Below are 15613 nucleotides of genomic sequence, written 5' to 3'. Positions count from 1 at the left end.
TCTATTATTATCAGGCGGTACATTTTACGTGAAGAAATGTGTCAGAGGAAGAACAATTTTGATGATTGTTGCATACATCTCAAGTCTGATTAGTGTAGGTAGTACTTGTATATGTGATGTATGCAATGGAGGAGAAATGGAACCAACGCGTCCTCTATCACGAGTAACATTTTTCCGACCCAGCTTAACGCCATTTTTCTTTCATTCGGACGTGTCTATACACAACCACCCAACGAGTTAGAAAGAGGAAGATATAGAGTGGTCATTGCGCCGCCATGTTTGAAGAAAATTGAACGACCCGTCGGTAATGAACTTATGCGGCCAAAACAAAGTGGGCGTGGTGATAACTGACATTACAATCGTCAGCTGTCTTAATTTCGTTTGCATAAATCAGTTAAACTGAAGTGGAAAAACCTAGTATTTCGTCAAATACGTGCTAGGAACTTAATCTAAACTTATGTACGCTAAATTTAAAACACTTGAGCTATTCCTAGAAAAGAATAACCTAAGCAAAATTGTCATGTAGTATGACAAGAAGTCCTACCAAATATACTAAAGAAAATGTTAATATTCCTAGGTTCTTTTAAATGCGACCTGCAAGATTGCCTATAAAATGAACGAGTATGATTCGGATGATTTTATTAAATTGTTTTCCCAGTCTCTATACGTTGCAAAATTATTTACTATACCATAAGATATAGAATGAAAGTAGGCCCTATCTGTAGTAAACAACCTTTACCTCCAAGCTTGTAACGTGGGTGAAACATGACAAAACACGCTTTCAGTTTTTTTGTTACAGTAAAGTATAATTATTATCGAAATGTGAACGTGAGGCCAACAACCGGCTGGTCTGTCTGAGCTATTCAAGGGCTGTGGCACCACAGATAATTATTAGTGTATAATTGAGCATCCACGTACAATAATGGGGTAAGTAGTTGCGACATATATTCATACTTACCCCATTATTGCACGTGGGTGCTCAATTATGTTCTTTCATGTCCTTCCAGTCAAAATACTAACAACAATACGACCTACCCCAGAGTTTTGCGTTATTTTGGATGCGAGTGTCGAAATACAATTTTAATATTTGATTGCTATTACTAGGTTTGAAACGGAATTGTAGCGGTTTTATCCGTATTTAGTTTAACTTTATTACTAGTGAACCATTTATTTGATTAATCGTTTGTCTTCGAAATAGGCCTACTTCTTATAAGCTACAGCTCATCGTCTTTTTGTATAAGCAGTAAGGACAGAAGGAGCAGAAATAAAGGATGCCGGTGTCGAAATACAGTTTTAATATTGTATTGCTATTTGTTTTTCACTGGGTCTGAAACGGAACTGTATTGGTTTTATCCGTATTTAGTTTAAGTACATTACCAGTGAACCATTTATTTTGTTTATGCCGGGCGTTGTTACACATTTATGCATGAAAAAAAAATGCTGCTAATTAACAAAACTATGGACTTAACTTCATAAAATTTACGTGAAATATGATATATCAGTTGTCTTTTTCCTTTTGACATTGCAGTTATATGCAGCACACACAACAGGCATGTTTTTCCTTCGTTTTTGTGTACATCTTACCTCCATTATACAACATTGTAAGCAGACGAATTTTTACAAAAGTGGGCGCTTAGCTCAGATCTGCCGTGTTTCGCGGTGGCACCGCAAAGAGCGCTGTACAGGACAACATGGCCACTCTATAGTCTTCTCTTTCTAACTCGTTGCAACCACCACCTCGGGAACAGAGAGCCCTCTGCGCTCTGTCTCCATTGTTCTACATACACGTACTGTATCTCTCTCACCTGTTACTTACTCTAAAATCATTATTCTGTTTCTCCTACCTGAACTACAGACCTCCGGTTTCTTATTCTACTGTTCTTAACAGTTCATTTCCCGGCTTGTGAAACCCTAACCCTCTCCTCAACCCTCTCTAGAATCGGTAAATCGCAAGCTGAACTACTCTGATCTTCCGAAAATAGAGTCTACCCTTTACCCGCTCCTGGCGTCGCAAAGTCTCATACTACGGTATGTTGATTCCTCGACTCCAAGGAGCTTGTGTTCGCCATCGGAAAGTCGCCAGCTACGGCTTGTTAGATTCCACGATTTCGAAAACTAACCGTCTACCCGAGTCCATCACTCTCGTTATGCTGCCGCCCCCACATCGTATCACAGCAAGCCGATTTCCTACAGGTATTTCCTTTACCTCTACCTCCCTCGCGCATAAATCTTATTTTACTATTAGAATTAGAATTAGAATTATCCGCGAAATCCCATGAAGGGCAAGGGCCTCCTGACTATGCAGGTTGGCTTGTCAAACAGTTCCCGGTTAGCCACTCCGGGAATGATGGTCACTTTTGTAATGTCATATCTGAAGGATCCACTGTTCACTAGTCACTGTTTAGGGTCCACTGTTCACTAGTCACTGTTTAGGTTGCAAGTCACTTTGTGATTAGTTTCCATTGTTGTCGGTCTTTCGCTGTTCTTGACCATAGATGGCCGAATGTTGCTCTAAGTTCGTCTGCCCATCTTGTCTTCTGTCTTCCAGCGTTCCGTTTGCCAATCCTTGGGTCCCATGTCGTAAGTATGTGTGTCCACCGATTCGCGTTGAGTCGCATCACGTGTCCTGCCCATTTCTTCTTCAGCTCGTCGGCCGTCTTTGCTGCGTCTTTGAGGTGTGTTTGTCTTCTTATGTCTTCGTTACGTAGTCTATGTCTGAGTGTAATGTTCAGCATTTTCCTCTCCATTTTCCGTTGGCACTTTCTCAGCATGTCCCGCTCTCTTTCCGTTAGAGATCATGTCTGTGCTCCGTATAGGAGAACTGGAAGGATGCAGCTGTTCATGACTCCGCTTCTTAGTTTTAAATTGTATGTCTTGTCTGTCAGAATGAAACTGAGGCTCCAAAATCTCTTCCATGCGTTTCCGATTCTTCTTTGAATCTCGTTCTGTCTTATCCATCGTATTTCTCGAAGCCTCAGGACGAATTTATAAGTTACAATTTTCCTATCGATACTTTGTTTCCCCTACTTCTAGAACTAAAGGGAAAAATCGAAACTTTTTCTTGTTATTAATAAACAAATATTATTTAAAACCGTCTTTCTTTATCTCTGTCACAATCTCGCATCATCACCCAATCACAAGGTACAGGCTTCTTGTGCCGTTACTTCCGTTTCCTCTCTCTGCACGACAAGCCAAAAGGACATCAACGGAGACCGGCGCACGACAATGTCTCTCTGCGAAGGTACGCAGGCCGCGCACCTCGCAGCTACAGAAACCACTCACTATGTCTCGTGTAGTCTGGATTTGTGCGAGGCAGGCCTCGTGCCTCGCATCTCTGATGTATCTGTTCAGAAAAACCAAGGCTTTAAAAGACTACATGTAAGAAGTCAGAGCCGTAGAATTCAGTTGAGATAGCTGCGTTGTTGGAGATTGTAATGTGTGTGTTGTGGCTTGCCGAGTTAAAGTCTGTAATGGCTCTTCTATGCCATTTTAATCTGAATATGGACGTATTCCTCCAACAAGAAAGAGTAATAGATGTGGGTTCTAGGACAAAGCGCAGGCTATAGGCAATCTGTTGTGTGATAAAACTCTGGGACGTCAAGAATTCCTGGAAAAGAAGTCAATATAATGATCAGAGAGACAATCTTGTGGAGCAGACGCAAATAAATTCAGCTAAGTTCGATAGTTCACGATATCGTACACTGCTTACAAAATTTAAATGCTACCTACAATGCGCTCAAATCAGATGACGGGATTGCATGTAAAATCCATATTTCACGCATGAACTGGAGAGAGTCTTAAATTGAACATGTAATGGAGCTTAGCGAAAGATAAGAAGATGGAACTCGTCTTTCTTTAATATAGCCTACCTTGAACTGGAATTCGTACCTGGATATTGTCAAGAACTATATGCTACCATAGGGCTATATATCACCTAGAACAAGACAGAACACTACCTCACGTTTCATCACATTTAGAGGGATTATTTCAACGAAGAGTTAGCTGGGAGATGGATCAGTAGAGGAGCCCACTTGCCTGATCGCTTAAGCCTTGGTTTTTTTGAACCGACACATGCGAGTTGCGAGGTGCGAGACCCGCCTCGCACAAATCCAGAATATGCGAGAGGCAGTGAGTGGTTTTTATAACTGCGAGGTACGCAGACCTCGCACCTCACAGTTATAGAAATCACTCACTATTTTTCGTGTAGTCCGGATTTGTGCGAGGCGGAGTTTATCTTCCGAAGTTACGAAGTAAATAATGTCTAGTACGTGAAATTTATGTATTTCCACCAGTTTAGAGCGTATTATAGCTGCTTTAGATTCAGTATTACCAAACATGCTGCAAAAGTATGAAATAAAGGCGAATATTGCCACCACTGGCACTTATATTAAATTTAATGAAGAATTGTTGTGGAGAATTCTTTGACGTGACTGTCTTTATTGAGGGTACAAATTGGAAAAATGTCACATTTGATGTATGACAGGAAGTAGTAACATCATGCAGTGATATCCACAGTAGAAGTCCTATGGGACATAGTTATGCAATATATGGTATTTATAAGTTCCTGTTACGTTTTTACCTTTCGTTATCTATCACGTGGACAGCCGATACTTTACAGCCTAACCATCTTTTCATAGACTATGTACAATGCTCTTATATTCTCTTTGCACATTAAGGAACATTGTATGCATACACACAGTGACAAATCTATACTTCTTTTCAGTATTTGAAATGACTACATTGGAACTGGCGTGTTGTTTTTATCATTCAATGCTCTGTTATCGCGTAGCATCGCGAAAGTCAAAGTTTATTGAGAGTCTTATGTTTGTCACCAGCATGTTTTAAGATACAGAAAGCTTTAGCAAAAATTGAACAGCAAGTGTGGTAAAAGTTTAACAGAAAAACTTTATCACTGGTACACAATGCTTTCCTGCATTGTCCCTAAGATATTGAATCAATTTATAGCTAGAAACGACATTTTCCACGAAATATTCCAGTAAAGTATTCATTTTTCCCTCACCATTGTATTCATGTCTTTTAGGCACCTTGTTTAAACAACTAAAACTATTTCATATTTCAGACGTCATACAATGTTCAAATCAAATGTGTCTCAAAGATAAAAAAAAACTACGTCCTATATCTTTAGTTTAAAATGTGAAAAGCAATATATAACCTGTGTGTACTTGTATTTGGTCTGTTCAACTTATTAGAATACTTGCTCATCATAATGGTGCCTTTTATACAATCATAGTGGTCTGTTAATTCAGAACTATTCCAAATAATAAATACGAAACAACAAACTAACACGTGGCATCCAATCTCGAGCGCTCTTACTCTCTTCAAACTCCGTATGGGAAAGTCCATCCATGAATCCCGATAATCAGGCAATGAGGTTGACACTATACTTGTACTATATCTGACACCCAGGTAATCAGATGTATTTTCCGAATCCAGTGTATATGAGTTCTGAAGTCGAGATAAACTTTAAAACAAGAAATATAGTATGTAATAGTGCATATTATCAGTGAACACTTTTGCTAAATAGACCTATTGTGAGTATAGATTTAAATGTATAAGAAAATTTCCTTCTGTAAATATTTCAAACAAGTTAGTGACAAAAACACTTTGCAAGAGTTTTGTACTACTGGTTAGGTGCTGAATAAGGATGCAAATAAGAGTTGTTTTTGGCAGATGATAGATTGCACAAAAATGTATTATCATTAAAAAGAAATACTAGAGAATTAACAATATAGTGTGCAGTTTCATATATCTCTGCATGTAGAGTAACAAAATTACGGAAATCGTCCATATAAGATTGCAGTGGTACAATGACTAACAAATCCCGATAGCAATGCTTCATTTCAGTTTTGTAAATGGTTTCTGCAGTCTACACATTACGAGTCTGTGAATCCAGAACTGATAATTTTTTTTTTCTGACGAAGCGTGACTACATTTACCGGGTTATGTAAATTCCCAAAATAATGTTTACTGCATTACGAAAGCATCTCATCAGTTACAGGAGAGCCTATTACATGACAATAGTGATGTTCTTCATAACTTTCCACAAGAAGAATTGGGCCTAGTGTTTAACAATTTATTGAAGCAATTCGAAACTTATTTATGAATAGATGGACATCATTTCGAACATTTATTGTAAAATTAGACACTGCGATACCATTTAATTACACTCTCAATTCTGTCCTTTAGTCATAGGATTAAAGTTTCTGTTTGCGTACCTTGCTAGGAAATAGCTAATGTAATTTGTTCGCTTGTTGGATTTTCAGATTGGCATGCTTTGATAAAGCCCTTGTCTCATCTGACGGGATACCTTTATATTTATGCATATGGCCTTCAGAACTCAAAACAATTAGCGAAAGGCAAGAGAGTATAAAAAATTGTGGAGAACGTCGGAAGTTAATGTTAATAATGACAGATATATAGATGCCATTGTTCCTGATTATGGCAATTTAAATAATAACATTCTTGTCTCGCTAATGAAAGCTACAGAATTAATATCTGTGTATTTCGAACTGGCGGCTCAAGGTCAAGCAATGGACTGCATTTGCCACGTGTGCTTACCCCAATCCTGGACCATTTTCCTCAACTAAAGTCAGCTGCTATAGCCGAAATTACCAGTGCTTCAGTTCACAGTTTTCAGTTCAGTGACTCGTGCGTGGTTTCTACTTTTGTACGTTTGTACATGACCTTGACCCGCCAGTTCGAAAAGCATAGATAATAGTAGAAAGAAAGAGGAAACATTAACTGCATAAGGTTGCATAGGAAAATCTTGGGTCGTAAATATATCCCTTGTTGTTGTCAAGTTCTGTATTTAAAATACAATATAAAAACGCTTGAAAAGAGGGACCATTTAAACAGCTCACTGATCCTTTCTCCTTGAGGCCGACTTGCACATCCACGAGCGAAGAACTACACATATTGTGGGGGCTCGAGATTGAAAACCTTATACTAAAATAATAGGCTTATGAATGTTGTTTTAGTAATATATCACCAATGTTCTTAAACATGATTATTTACTTCCATCTCCGGCTGTGTCTATTACACACCTACAGCTCAAAAGTTTCTCTAACTCTAGTCTTAACTTTACAAGATCTGAAGCCACTAATCTGAGTCACGAAGACTATAAGAATTGAAGACCTCGGGGGTAAATAATGATAACCCTCACATTTTATATTTTCATTGATTTTGGTGAAAACAGTTATATGCAACAAGAACTTTCATTTTCTTTAAGTAGTACATGAACCTACTGGGAAATAGAATAATGCAGGCTATAGTTTATAACAATCCACATGCCTCTGCAGTAAATAAACACAATCTTCATTTTCAAGGTGGAGGACAGTATAGTGGAACATACTCGTTCAGATAGAGATAATCCTGTTTATCAAGAGCAAAAATCAGTGAAAACGGTGATGATTTTGATAGTAATGACAGGGACACTCCAGTCGGTATAAATAATATATCAGAAGAAGGTATACAGGTTAGTTACCCAGTTAGTGCATAGCTATGTGTACCGCGTGCTTTCTGATATGGGTTGTAATTATTTACAAAAACATTGAATGATTATAAAAATACCATTTTGATATATATTAGCACGACTATTGTTAAAATTATTAATAACATGTATCTCTTTATAATTTCAACACTACACCATATTCATTCCTATTTTATAAATGTGATATGTGGCTTATAATTTATTACAATTTAGCATAGAATTCAAGTATAGGTTATGGGATTTTGTATCAGTTAAGTTAATGAAAAATAATGAGCTAAATAACCACTTAATTACGGCATGTAGGACATCTGCCCTATTTTTTTTAATTTGGCCTACAGAGAACATAGTCTACAACAAAGCCTTTGTCTTTGTTTTCAAGGATTTCACTTCCGCCAGTATTTCAACGGTCTCTGAGCAAAGAAAAGGACAGAAAAGAAAGACAGGAGAACGCCCAGACAGACGATGATAAATGGCAAGCAAAATAATTCCGGAGAATGTTATAAACAGTATCGCGGGAAAGGAGCCGAAATGAAGTCTACGATTAAAAGCATTAAATTTGATCAGCATATAGGCCTACTTTAGTCATTTAATATTAGATCTTAAACCGATGTAAGATATTTTGTTTGTATTAATAGTTGTCCACTACTTGTACCATTATTTCGTGTAAACAGCTATAATCCTCATACATATAGACACATCTAATGTTAAATATTTAAGTTGTCAATAAATTAATGATTATATGTGAGTTTTTTAATGAATAATTTTGTAAAAGAGAGTCATATGTACAATTATATTCAGCGGTAAGATTCCAATATTAAAACTTGTAATAGTAGATATTTTTTGAAAATACAATTCCTCACATCTCTCAACTTTATAAATGTGGGTTAACTTTATTTACCCCCGAGGTCTTCAATTATTACAATTTAAGTTTTGATTCACTTTTTTTTTTACGCACGACTAATAAATTGTCTTAAAATTGTCCATCTTCACGTGTTTACGAGATATATTTTCGGAATATATTTCCTGTCATTACTATTACCACCACCATCACCATAATCATTATCGTAAGTTCCATACGTAGTTCAATATGGATCCCGATTTCCTTAAATCCTATTCGCCTATTGTACCAATATAAGGTGGAGGGGACTAAACAGGATCCTTTTGAGAGATGAATCATTATGGAAAGTTAAACATAAAAATATAATATTATTGTGGTCATGTGCGAAAGAGTTTTGAGAAAAGTAGCATTTTTAGTGGAATTTGGAATAAATATTCTACGAAATTGAAAGGGAGAGGTGTAGTGATATTGGGGCTTTTATAGAGCTAATACTAACAAACATGTTGCTATTGATTTCTTGCGCAAACTAACGGTTTGGCTGTAATTTTATTGAAGATATTGAAGGTCGGTACCAAAGTGTGTGACAGGAAGATGTAGCAACCGTGCTTTCAGTGGTAATAGAAGTAAGCCGGAAACACGACGAGTGGTAAGGAGAAAGTGCTCAGTCACCAATGCCTCTCTGTAACGTGGTGTTTCTGTCGTTACTTTTATTTTTAAGAATATCTAAAAGAAATGTTCGCAAACAACCATAATAATGTTAGAATTTATGTTTAACTCCTCTCCCATATTCGTCTCTCAAAAAGGCCCCTACTGAGCCGAGCTCGACGCATCAGCGGATCATCTCGTCTGCTAAATCACCGACAGAGTTCGCATTGGTGGGACACCGTCGATAGCGCCATCTTTTCCTATTCCATTTTGATATTAAATTCCTATTGGCCGGCTGGGGTTTGAAACAATTGAGAGAGAGAGAGGACCGAGGTTTCGTTTTTACGTTTAGTAGGAAAGCACTTCTCTCAGGAATTCACTCTCGACCTGGAATGTTGCTCCGAGAATTAGTGGAATAATTAACTTCACTCAGGAACTTACGCTCGACGCGGAATGTTGTTTGGTGAATATGTCGAACAGTTAACTTCATCCAGGAAGTCAGTCGTGATGTATAAGGTTGTATTGGATTTATCATGGAGTAGTTAAGTCAAAATTACGAACTTATTTTGGTACTTTGTTACATTTGCTTACGATATATTTGCTGAATTGGATATGGAGAGCAGTTGCTAGTGATGATGTATTGGTTCGTGTATGAGAGATTGCGTGAGGTTTTGTAGTCGTGGCGAGTTACATCGTATTGGGAGAGATTGTGTCAGGTTTTGTAGTCGTCGCGAATTACGTCGTATTGGTGGATAGAATGTTACAGATTAGGCGAAGTGGTTTCGCGGTTTGATTTTGTGTGTGTATTAGGATACGCGGATTATGTATAGATACGTCTTATTGAGGTTGCAAGATAGCGTGGCGAATTGTGCTGATTAATGAAAGGTATTGGTTATATCGTAATAAAGTATGTAACGAAATTGCAGTCGAATTGCTTTCCTGATTATTCTAGTACATTGTATTCCAAATTGAGTATTATTTTCTACACGATTAAACTTATTATTCTGAGTATATTGAATTCCAGTCTGTAATTTAAATGGGTACGTGAATTCGGAGCCATTGTCGTTCTTTATATATTTCTCTCTCTCTCTCTCTCTCTCTCTCTCTCTCTGGTATCAAGTTAATTGTGATAGTACAGAGTTGTATAGTATGTGCAGATTGTAATTAAGAGTTAAGCTTTAGCTAATTATGTGCACATTGAGTATGTGTGTGACTGTTTCACTTGGATTATTTTCTGTAACTTATCGAGTCAATATGTTGAGTCTACTGGTTAGACTTTAGGTACAACTTTTAAAATCTAATTGGGCATTTAGTACGAGTTTAAGGAAATCGCTGGACATTGATGTTAAGTTTTATATGTTGGTCGAGATGTTGTGTGAAAGATTCAGCGTGGAATATTTTTGTGAGTTATGAACTTAACATTTTGGAACTTGCCAATTATATTGAGTTATGACTTTGAAAGCATATTGGCCGTTAACGATCAAAATATTGAAGGTTCTGGACTTTATTTATTGTTGTGTTTGAGATCATTTTACTATATTATTTTTCTTTATTCAACTTCACATATTCATGTTTTATTCCATCAACTCATTCATGTACTTGTTATTTATTATTTGTTAATTATATCGGTTACCATAAATTCACACTGTTTATTCTGTAAGTCTTCCACTGCGCACATTCCAATAACCCGATGCACCCACAACATCTGGCGAGTAACATCCCCGTTATGTACCCCGTTTTAAGAGGAGAAGTTAAGGAGGTTAAATACGCCTCACTACTTAGTCCCCTTTCACGCAGTATATGTCCGATATATCTGTCTTAGTTAAGGCTAAGCGATCGACGAGCAATGCATTCTCTTATTTCAAATTGTGCGCACCGCTACCCCAATCTACTTGGCTTCTCGTTTTCAAAATTTATCCACATATCATCAGCTAAGTACCAGGTGTCATCATAACAATTTACTCATTATACCTTACCATAAGATATCATTATATTCTGCATTTTATACAGTTTCAGTCGCTAAAAAATGGAACTCGCTTTCGAGTGATGTAAGGAATTCTTGGACAATAACTTCATTTATGTGAAAATTACATAAATTATTTCTTAACAGAATAATTACTCATCAATATTTGTTACTTATAATGAAACTAATATCTGTCCATTCTTATTATTACAATTAATTTCTCTAGATAGAATACAAAACCTCTAATGGCAAAATCTCATTACATTAATGTTCTCATTATATCAATATATTCTAGATTTATGTGCGTCAGGAGTCACACAACAGCTGAACTGTGGCTCGAGGTGACAGACAGTAACGAGTGACCTCATAATCAGAGTGCACGGCGACTCACAGCAGAAATTACCAAGAAAATCGAACCTTTTTGGGAGGGATACATTACGACCCTTTCCAATGCCAAGTACAGTTAAGTGAAAATAAAAGATTCTTGCAATAAACGAGGTTTCGTTATTTCCAAGAAAGGCATCTTCTGTGTACTTAGTAAGATTGGTATAGCTCGAATGGAATTAATATGTATCATCTCGTGGGGTACGGCGACTTGTGACGGAGTGTGGATTAGCTTGCTTTTTCCATTCTGGAATTAATCCCATCCGAGCTTTGACAATCTTATTAGGTACACATAAGATGTCTTTCTTGGAAATAACGAAACCACGTGTTTTGCAGGCTCCTATGATTTTCACGTAACTGTACTTGGCATCGGAAAGAGCTGTAATGTACCCCTCCCAAAAAGGATCGATTTTCTTGGGCATTGCTATTGTGATAGACCGTGCACTCTGGTTATGAAATCATTCACTACTGGTCTGTCACCTCTCGCCGCAATTAAGGTGTGGGTGTGATTCCTGACGCACATGACGTCATTCAAATTTGTTTTCAGAGATCGAAAGCAACTCTGTATTTTACTCCCTATAACATAGTTCTAGTAAACTTCTATTATATTAATTCTCATCATTTTAACCATCTAGCTATCTCAACTTAATTATAGTTCTTTGCATATTGCATGTAGACTGAATTGAATTACATTAGTTCATAAATTAAATTATTACTTTATCTTATAGGTTTTCTCTCAATTAAAAAAAAAAAAAAAAGCATGTAATAGTCGTTAAAATTTAACTGAAGAATATCGCTGGAGAATCTTTTAAGTATATTATAAATATTCATAAATGAAATATGTATGTAACTATTGTATTGATTAAGGCTGGTTGAGTGGAAGAGAAGGGCTTATGGCCTTAACTCTGCCAGAGAAAATAAAACATTCTATTCTATTAATATTATTATTATTATTACTATTATTATTATTATTATTATTATTATTATTATTATTATTATTATTACTACTACTACTACTACTACTATACAAGTATCAAACTACGAAAGATATAAAGTCAAAATTGAAGTGTAAAAATACATTTCAAACAAATGTTAACTGCCACAAAATGAAGACAATACGATGAAGTATAGACATAACGTTATGAATATTAAATACGAGTACAAAGGATTGTAGTCAATTGGAAGTAGCTCAAATATGTTTCTTAACAGCTTTTAGGATCCACATGATCATGAAAGAAAGACGAACATAGAGCTAAAGTAAGGTTTAATCGTCTCATTTTCCCATATTAAACATCAGCATCATTCAAAAAACAATTTTATAATATTCAACGACCACCATCTGGAAATTCATGAGGGAGGGTTGGTATAGGGATGAGCAGGGTTACCTGTTCGAAACTAGATACTGAATCTTAACCTTGATGTGAAATGTTAGCTCATTATATCAGCAACGGTTGTAGTACTGGATCATAATGACCTTGCCTCAATAAAAAGTAAATAGGCTATATATAAACATACAGAAAATTATACATACAGCAATATCAGTGCAATTTGCTCTAACGTAATGATTAGAAGGGTCTGAAATGTGGATTTGGAGAAGAATGGAGCGTGTCAAATGGACAAACAGGAAAAGAAAGGAAGCTGTGATAGAAAGAGTGCATGAATAAAGAGCAATGCTGAAACTGAAAAGGAAGAGAAAAAGGAATTGCATGGGCCACTGGATGAGAAGAAACTGCCTACTGAAGGATGCACTGGAATGAATAGTGAACGGAAGAAGAGTTCGGGGCAGAAGAAAATTATGAGACAACAGACAACATTAAGATATATAGATCGTATGCGGAAACTAAGAGGAAGACAGAGAATAGGGAATGCTAGTTTTACAGTGAAAGACCTGTTCTTGGGCAGGACATTATGAATGAATGATTGAATTAAATGATGAATTAATTAACGAGTGTTGGTTGGTTGAACGATTATCCACTACCCAAAATGATTTGTCTTTGTGAATCTAATACTCGTAATGAGACTGTATTATTCAATACCCTATAGGAGCTGGAAGGAATAGGAACATTCGAGTTTCATGAAAGATAGTGAAATAGCAAAAGACTCCTGTCTGTTGATATTGATGATGGTAGTTCTGCTATTGCTGTTGCTGATGATGATAATTATATATATATATATATATATATATATATATATATATATATATATATATATAATTTTATTACGAAATATGCAAAATTAATCCTATTCAAGTACTCACCATATCATCGTAGTGGATTTTCACGCTGAGCTCTGTTTCACCCTCCTTTTGATCTATCATATCGTGTCGTAGCTGTTGAGAAATATAATTATTGGTAAATAACTGTACAAGCGTGTGTTATTGAGCCACAATTCACTTCATTAATAATGTATAACCTACATCTAGCAAGAGAGTGTTGTTTTCTCTCGGACCTCCGTCTGTGTCCACCAACTCCACTTCTGTCAGGTCCACACTATTGTAATTAGGCTTCAGAGTTTCCTGGAACTGAGTCAATTCAAAACATGATTACATAAGAGAGCACGTCATCCTAATTTATTCCATGATTACAATATTATAAAGAGTATATGCATTCTGAAGTGTGTACATGTCTTGTTTTATAATGATGTCTTGGTCATACTGTTGCTAGGCCATAAATAATGTCAGCTTTCCTTATTTTAATACGAATTTCAAACGTAATTCAAACTACCGACTTTCTACTAAGGTGACCACATTATTTAGAGACACTGAAATAAACGTTCTAACACTTGACGTTCTAACTACGACTAATAACATTAAAATTTGGAAAGACTCTGATATACCAAAATGGGGACATATTAACTCTCGGGTTTAGAGAGACGATGAATGAATAGTAATGATAATGAAATACTTTATTACTAATATGAATATTTTATACACACAATTCTAGTTAATGTAACTGTTTGTATATAATATCAGTCCTTTCCTCCTGCTGTTCTGCAAAATGATCTATGAAAATGTCACTGAAGTTCGCTATGCTAAGATAATGTTCTCAATCGAACACTTAGCAAGTGCACATATTAATCCTTCTTTCTTTGCATTTTTAAATAGAAAAGCACAGTTCTGCTTTTCCAGTTGTCATTAGAATGTTCACTATGATCTTGCAAATCTGCAAGAGTTCAACAGTCTCTTGTAAGAGATTCGTCAAATTACAAATTTTTTTCATAAATAGGTCTACACGTTAGCTCTGTATTTGGAAAGTTGTTTAATTGTAGGGGACCAGATGGATCGTTATTACAAAGATTTATTTTAAAATTGCTGCCAATAAAAGGAAATAAACATACAGAAAATTTGCAATGGTATCACTACTGTATACCCTTCATTATTCAAGCGTTTGTATGTTTCCTCTGTGTGTTCAGACGTTTTAACAAATAAAGTTATTCTCCGCATATTAAAAGTAACTTTACCACTTACAATACTACTTTGTACTAAATTTGATTTTTGTCACTTATTTACTGTATTAAATTGTATACTGATAAAGTTCTCTATTATTTTATTAGAATAGACCACTATAACTTTAGATCATTCTGGCTAGGTGGAAGTATTCTTGTGTAGGTGTAGGCTGGGGGATGTAGGTGCTGAACAAGAAAGGGTACAATGGTATGGACAAAAGTGTCCCATTTCTACCAATCTCTCCCGTTAAGAATTAAAAGTTCAGTATGCCACATGACTGGAAATCTATGTGGTTGCACGTCATATAACGATTAGAGTATATTTATATAGGCCAAAATTAATTTCCTAATCAAAATGGTTCGGGTCTACATGCCAAAAAACTGATGGAACTTAATGATGAAAGAAAAATAAATGTTGTTTGAGACATTATTAGTAATAAAAAGAGTTTCCGTGCAGCAGTAAGTTTTTTATGAATTTTAAAATTAAAAAAACAACACTTCAGCATCGAGTTAAAAAGACGAAAGACATTTTGAAAACAAAAACTGAATTAAGCAATAGCAGTGACTTTCGAAATGATAAAGAGAGAGGCCACAGACAAAAATGTCAGTTAAAATATACTGCTTCAAAGATATTTTTAAAATAGGAAGAAGAATTTTTCGAAGTCAATTAAATCTTCAAAATGCATTGTTTTCTAATATACAGTACAAGTAGGCGAGTGATTTGGCATATGAATATGCTAAACGCTTACACCATTGCAAATATCCAAAAATTTGAGATGAAAATAAAACTGCTGAACTGCATTAGATAAAAGGATTCATGAAGAGGCAT

The 15613-nt window shown here is 35.9% G+C and overlaps 1 protein-coding gene across 3 annotated transcripts in view; it reads right to left on the bottom strand.

Moving 5' to 3' along the window:
• Nucleotides 1-15613, bottom strand: part of stol (voltage-dependent calcium channel subunit stolid) — a 1833618-nt gene that overhangs the window by 362799 nt on the left and 1455206 nt on the right. For all 3 annotated transcript variants that reach the window (XM_069828334.1, XM_069828336.1, XM_069828335.1), the window contains 2 exons: nt 13757-13861; nt 13598-13669 (listed from right to left, as the gene is read on the bottom strand). In XM_069828334.1, the coding sequence (XP_069684435.1) occupies nt 13598-13669; nt 13757-13861 (177 nt within the window). The remainder of the gene's footprint in view (nt 1-13597; nt 13670-13756; nt 13862-15613) is intronic.

The sequence above is a fragment of the Periplaneta americana genome, chromosome 6 (assembly GCF_040183065.1).
Source record: "Periplaneta americana isolate PAMFEO1 chromosome 6, P.americana_PAMFEO1_priV1, whole genome shotgun sequence".
Taxonomy (NCBI): Eukaryota; Metazoa; Arthropoda; class Insecta; order Blattodea; family Blattidae; genus Periplaneta; species Periplaneta americana.
The sequence above is the reverse complement of the archived record's forward strand: the minus strand, read 5'-3'. Positions and strand labels throughout refer to the sequence as shown.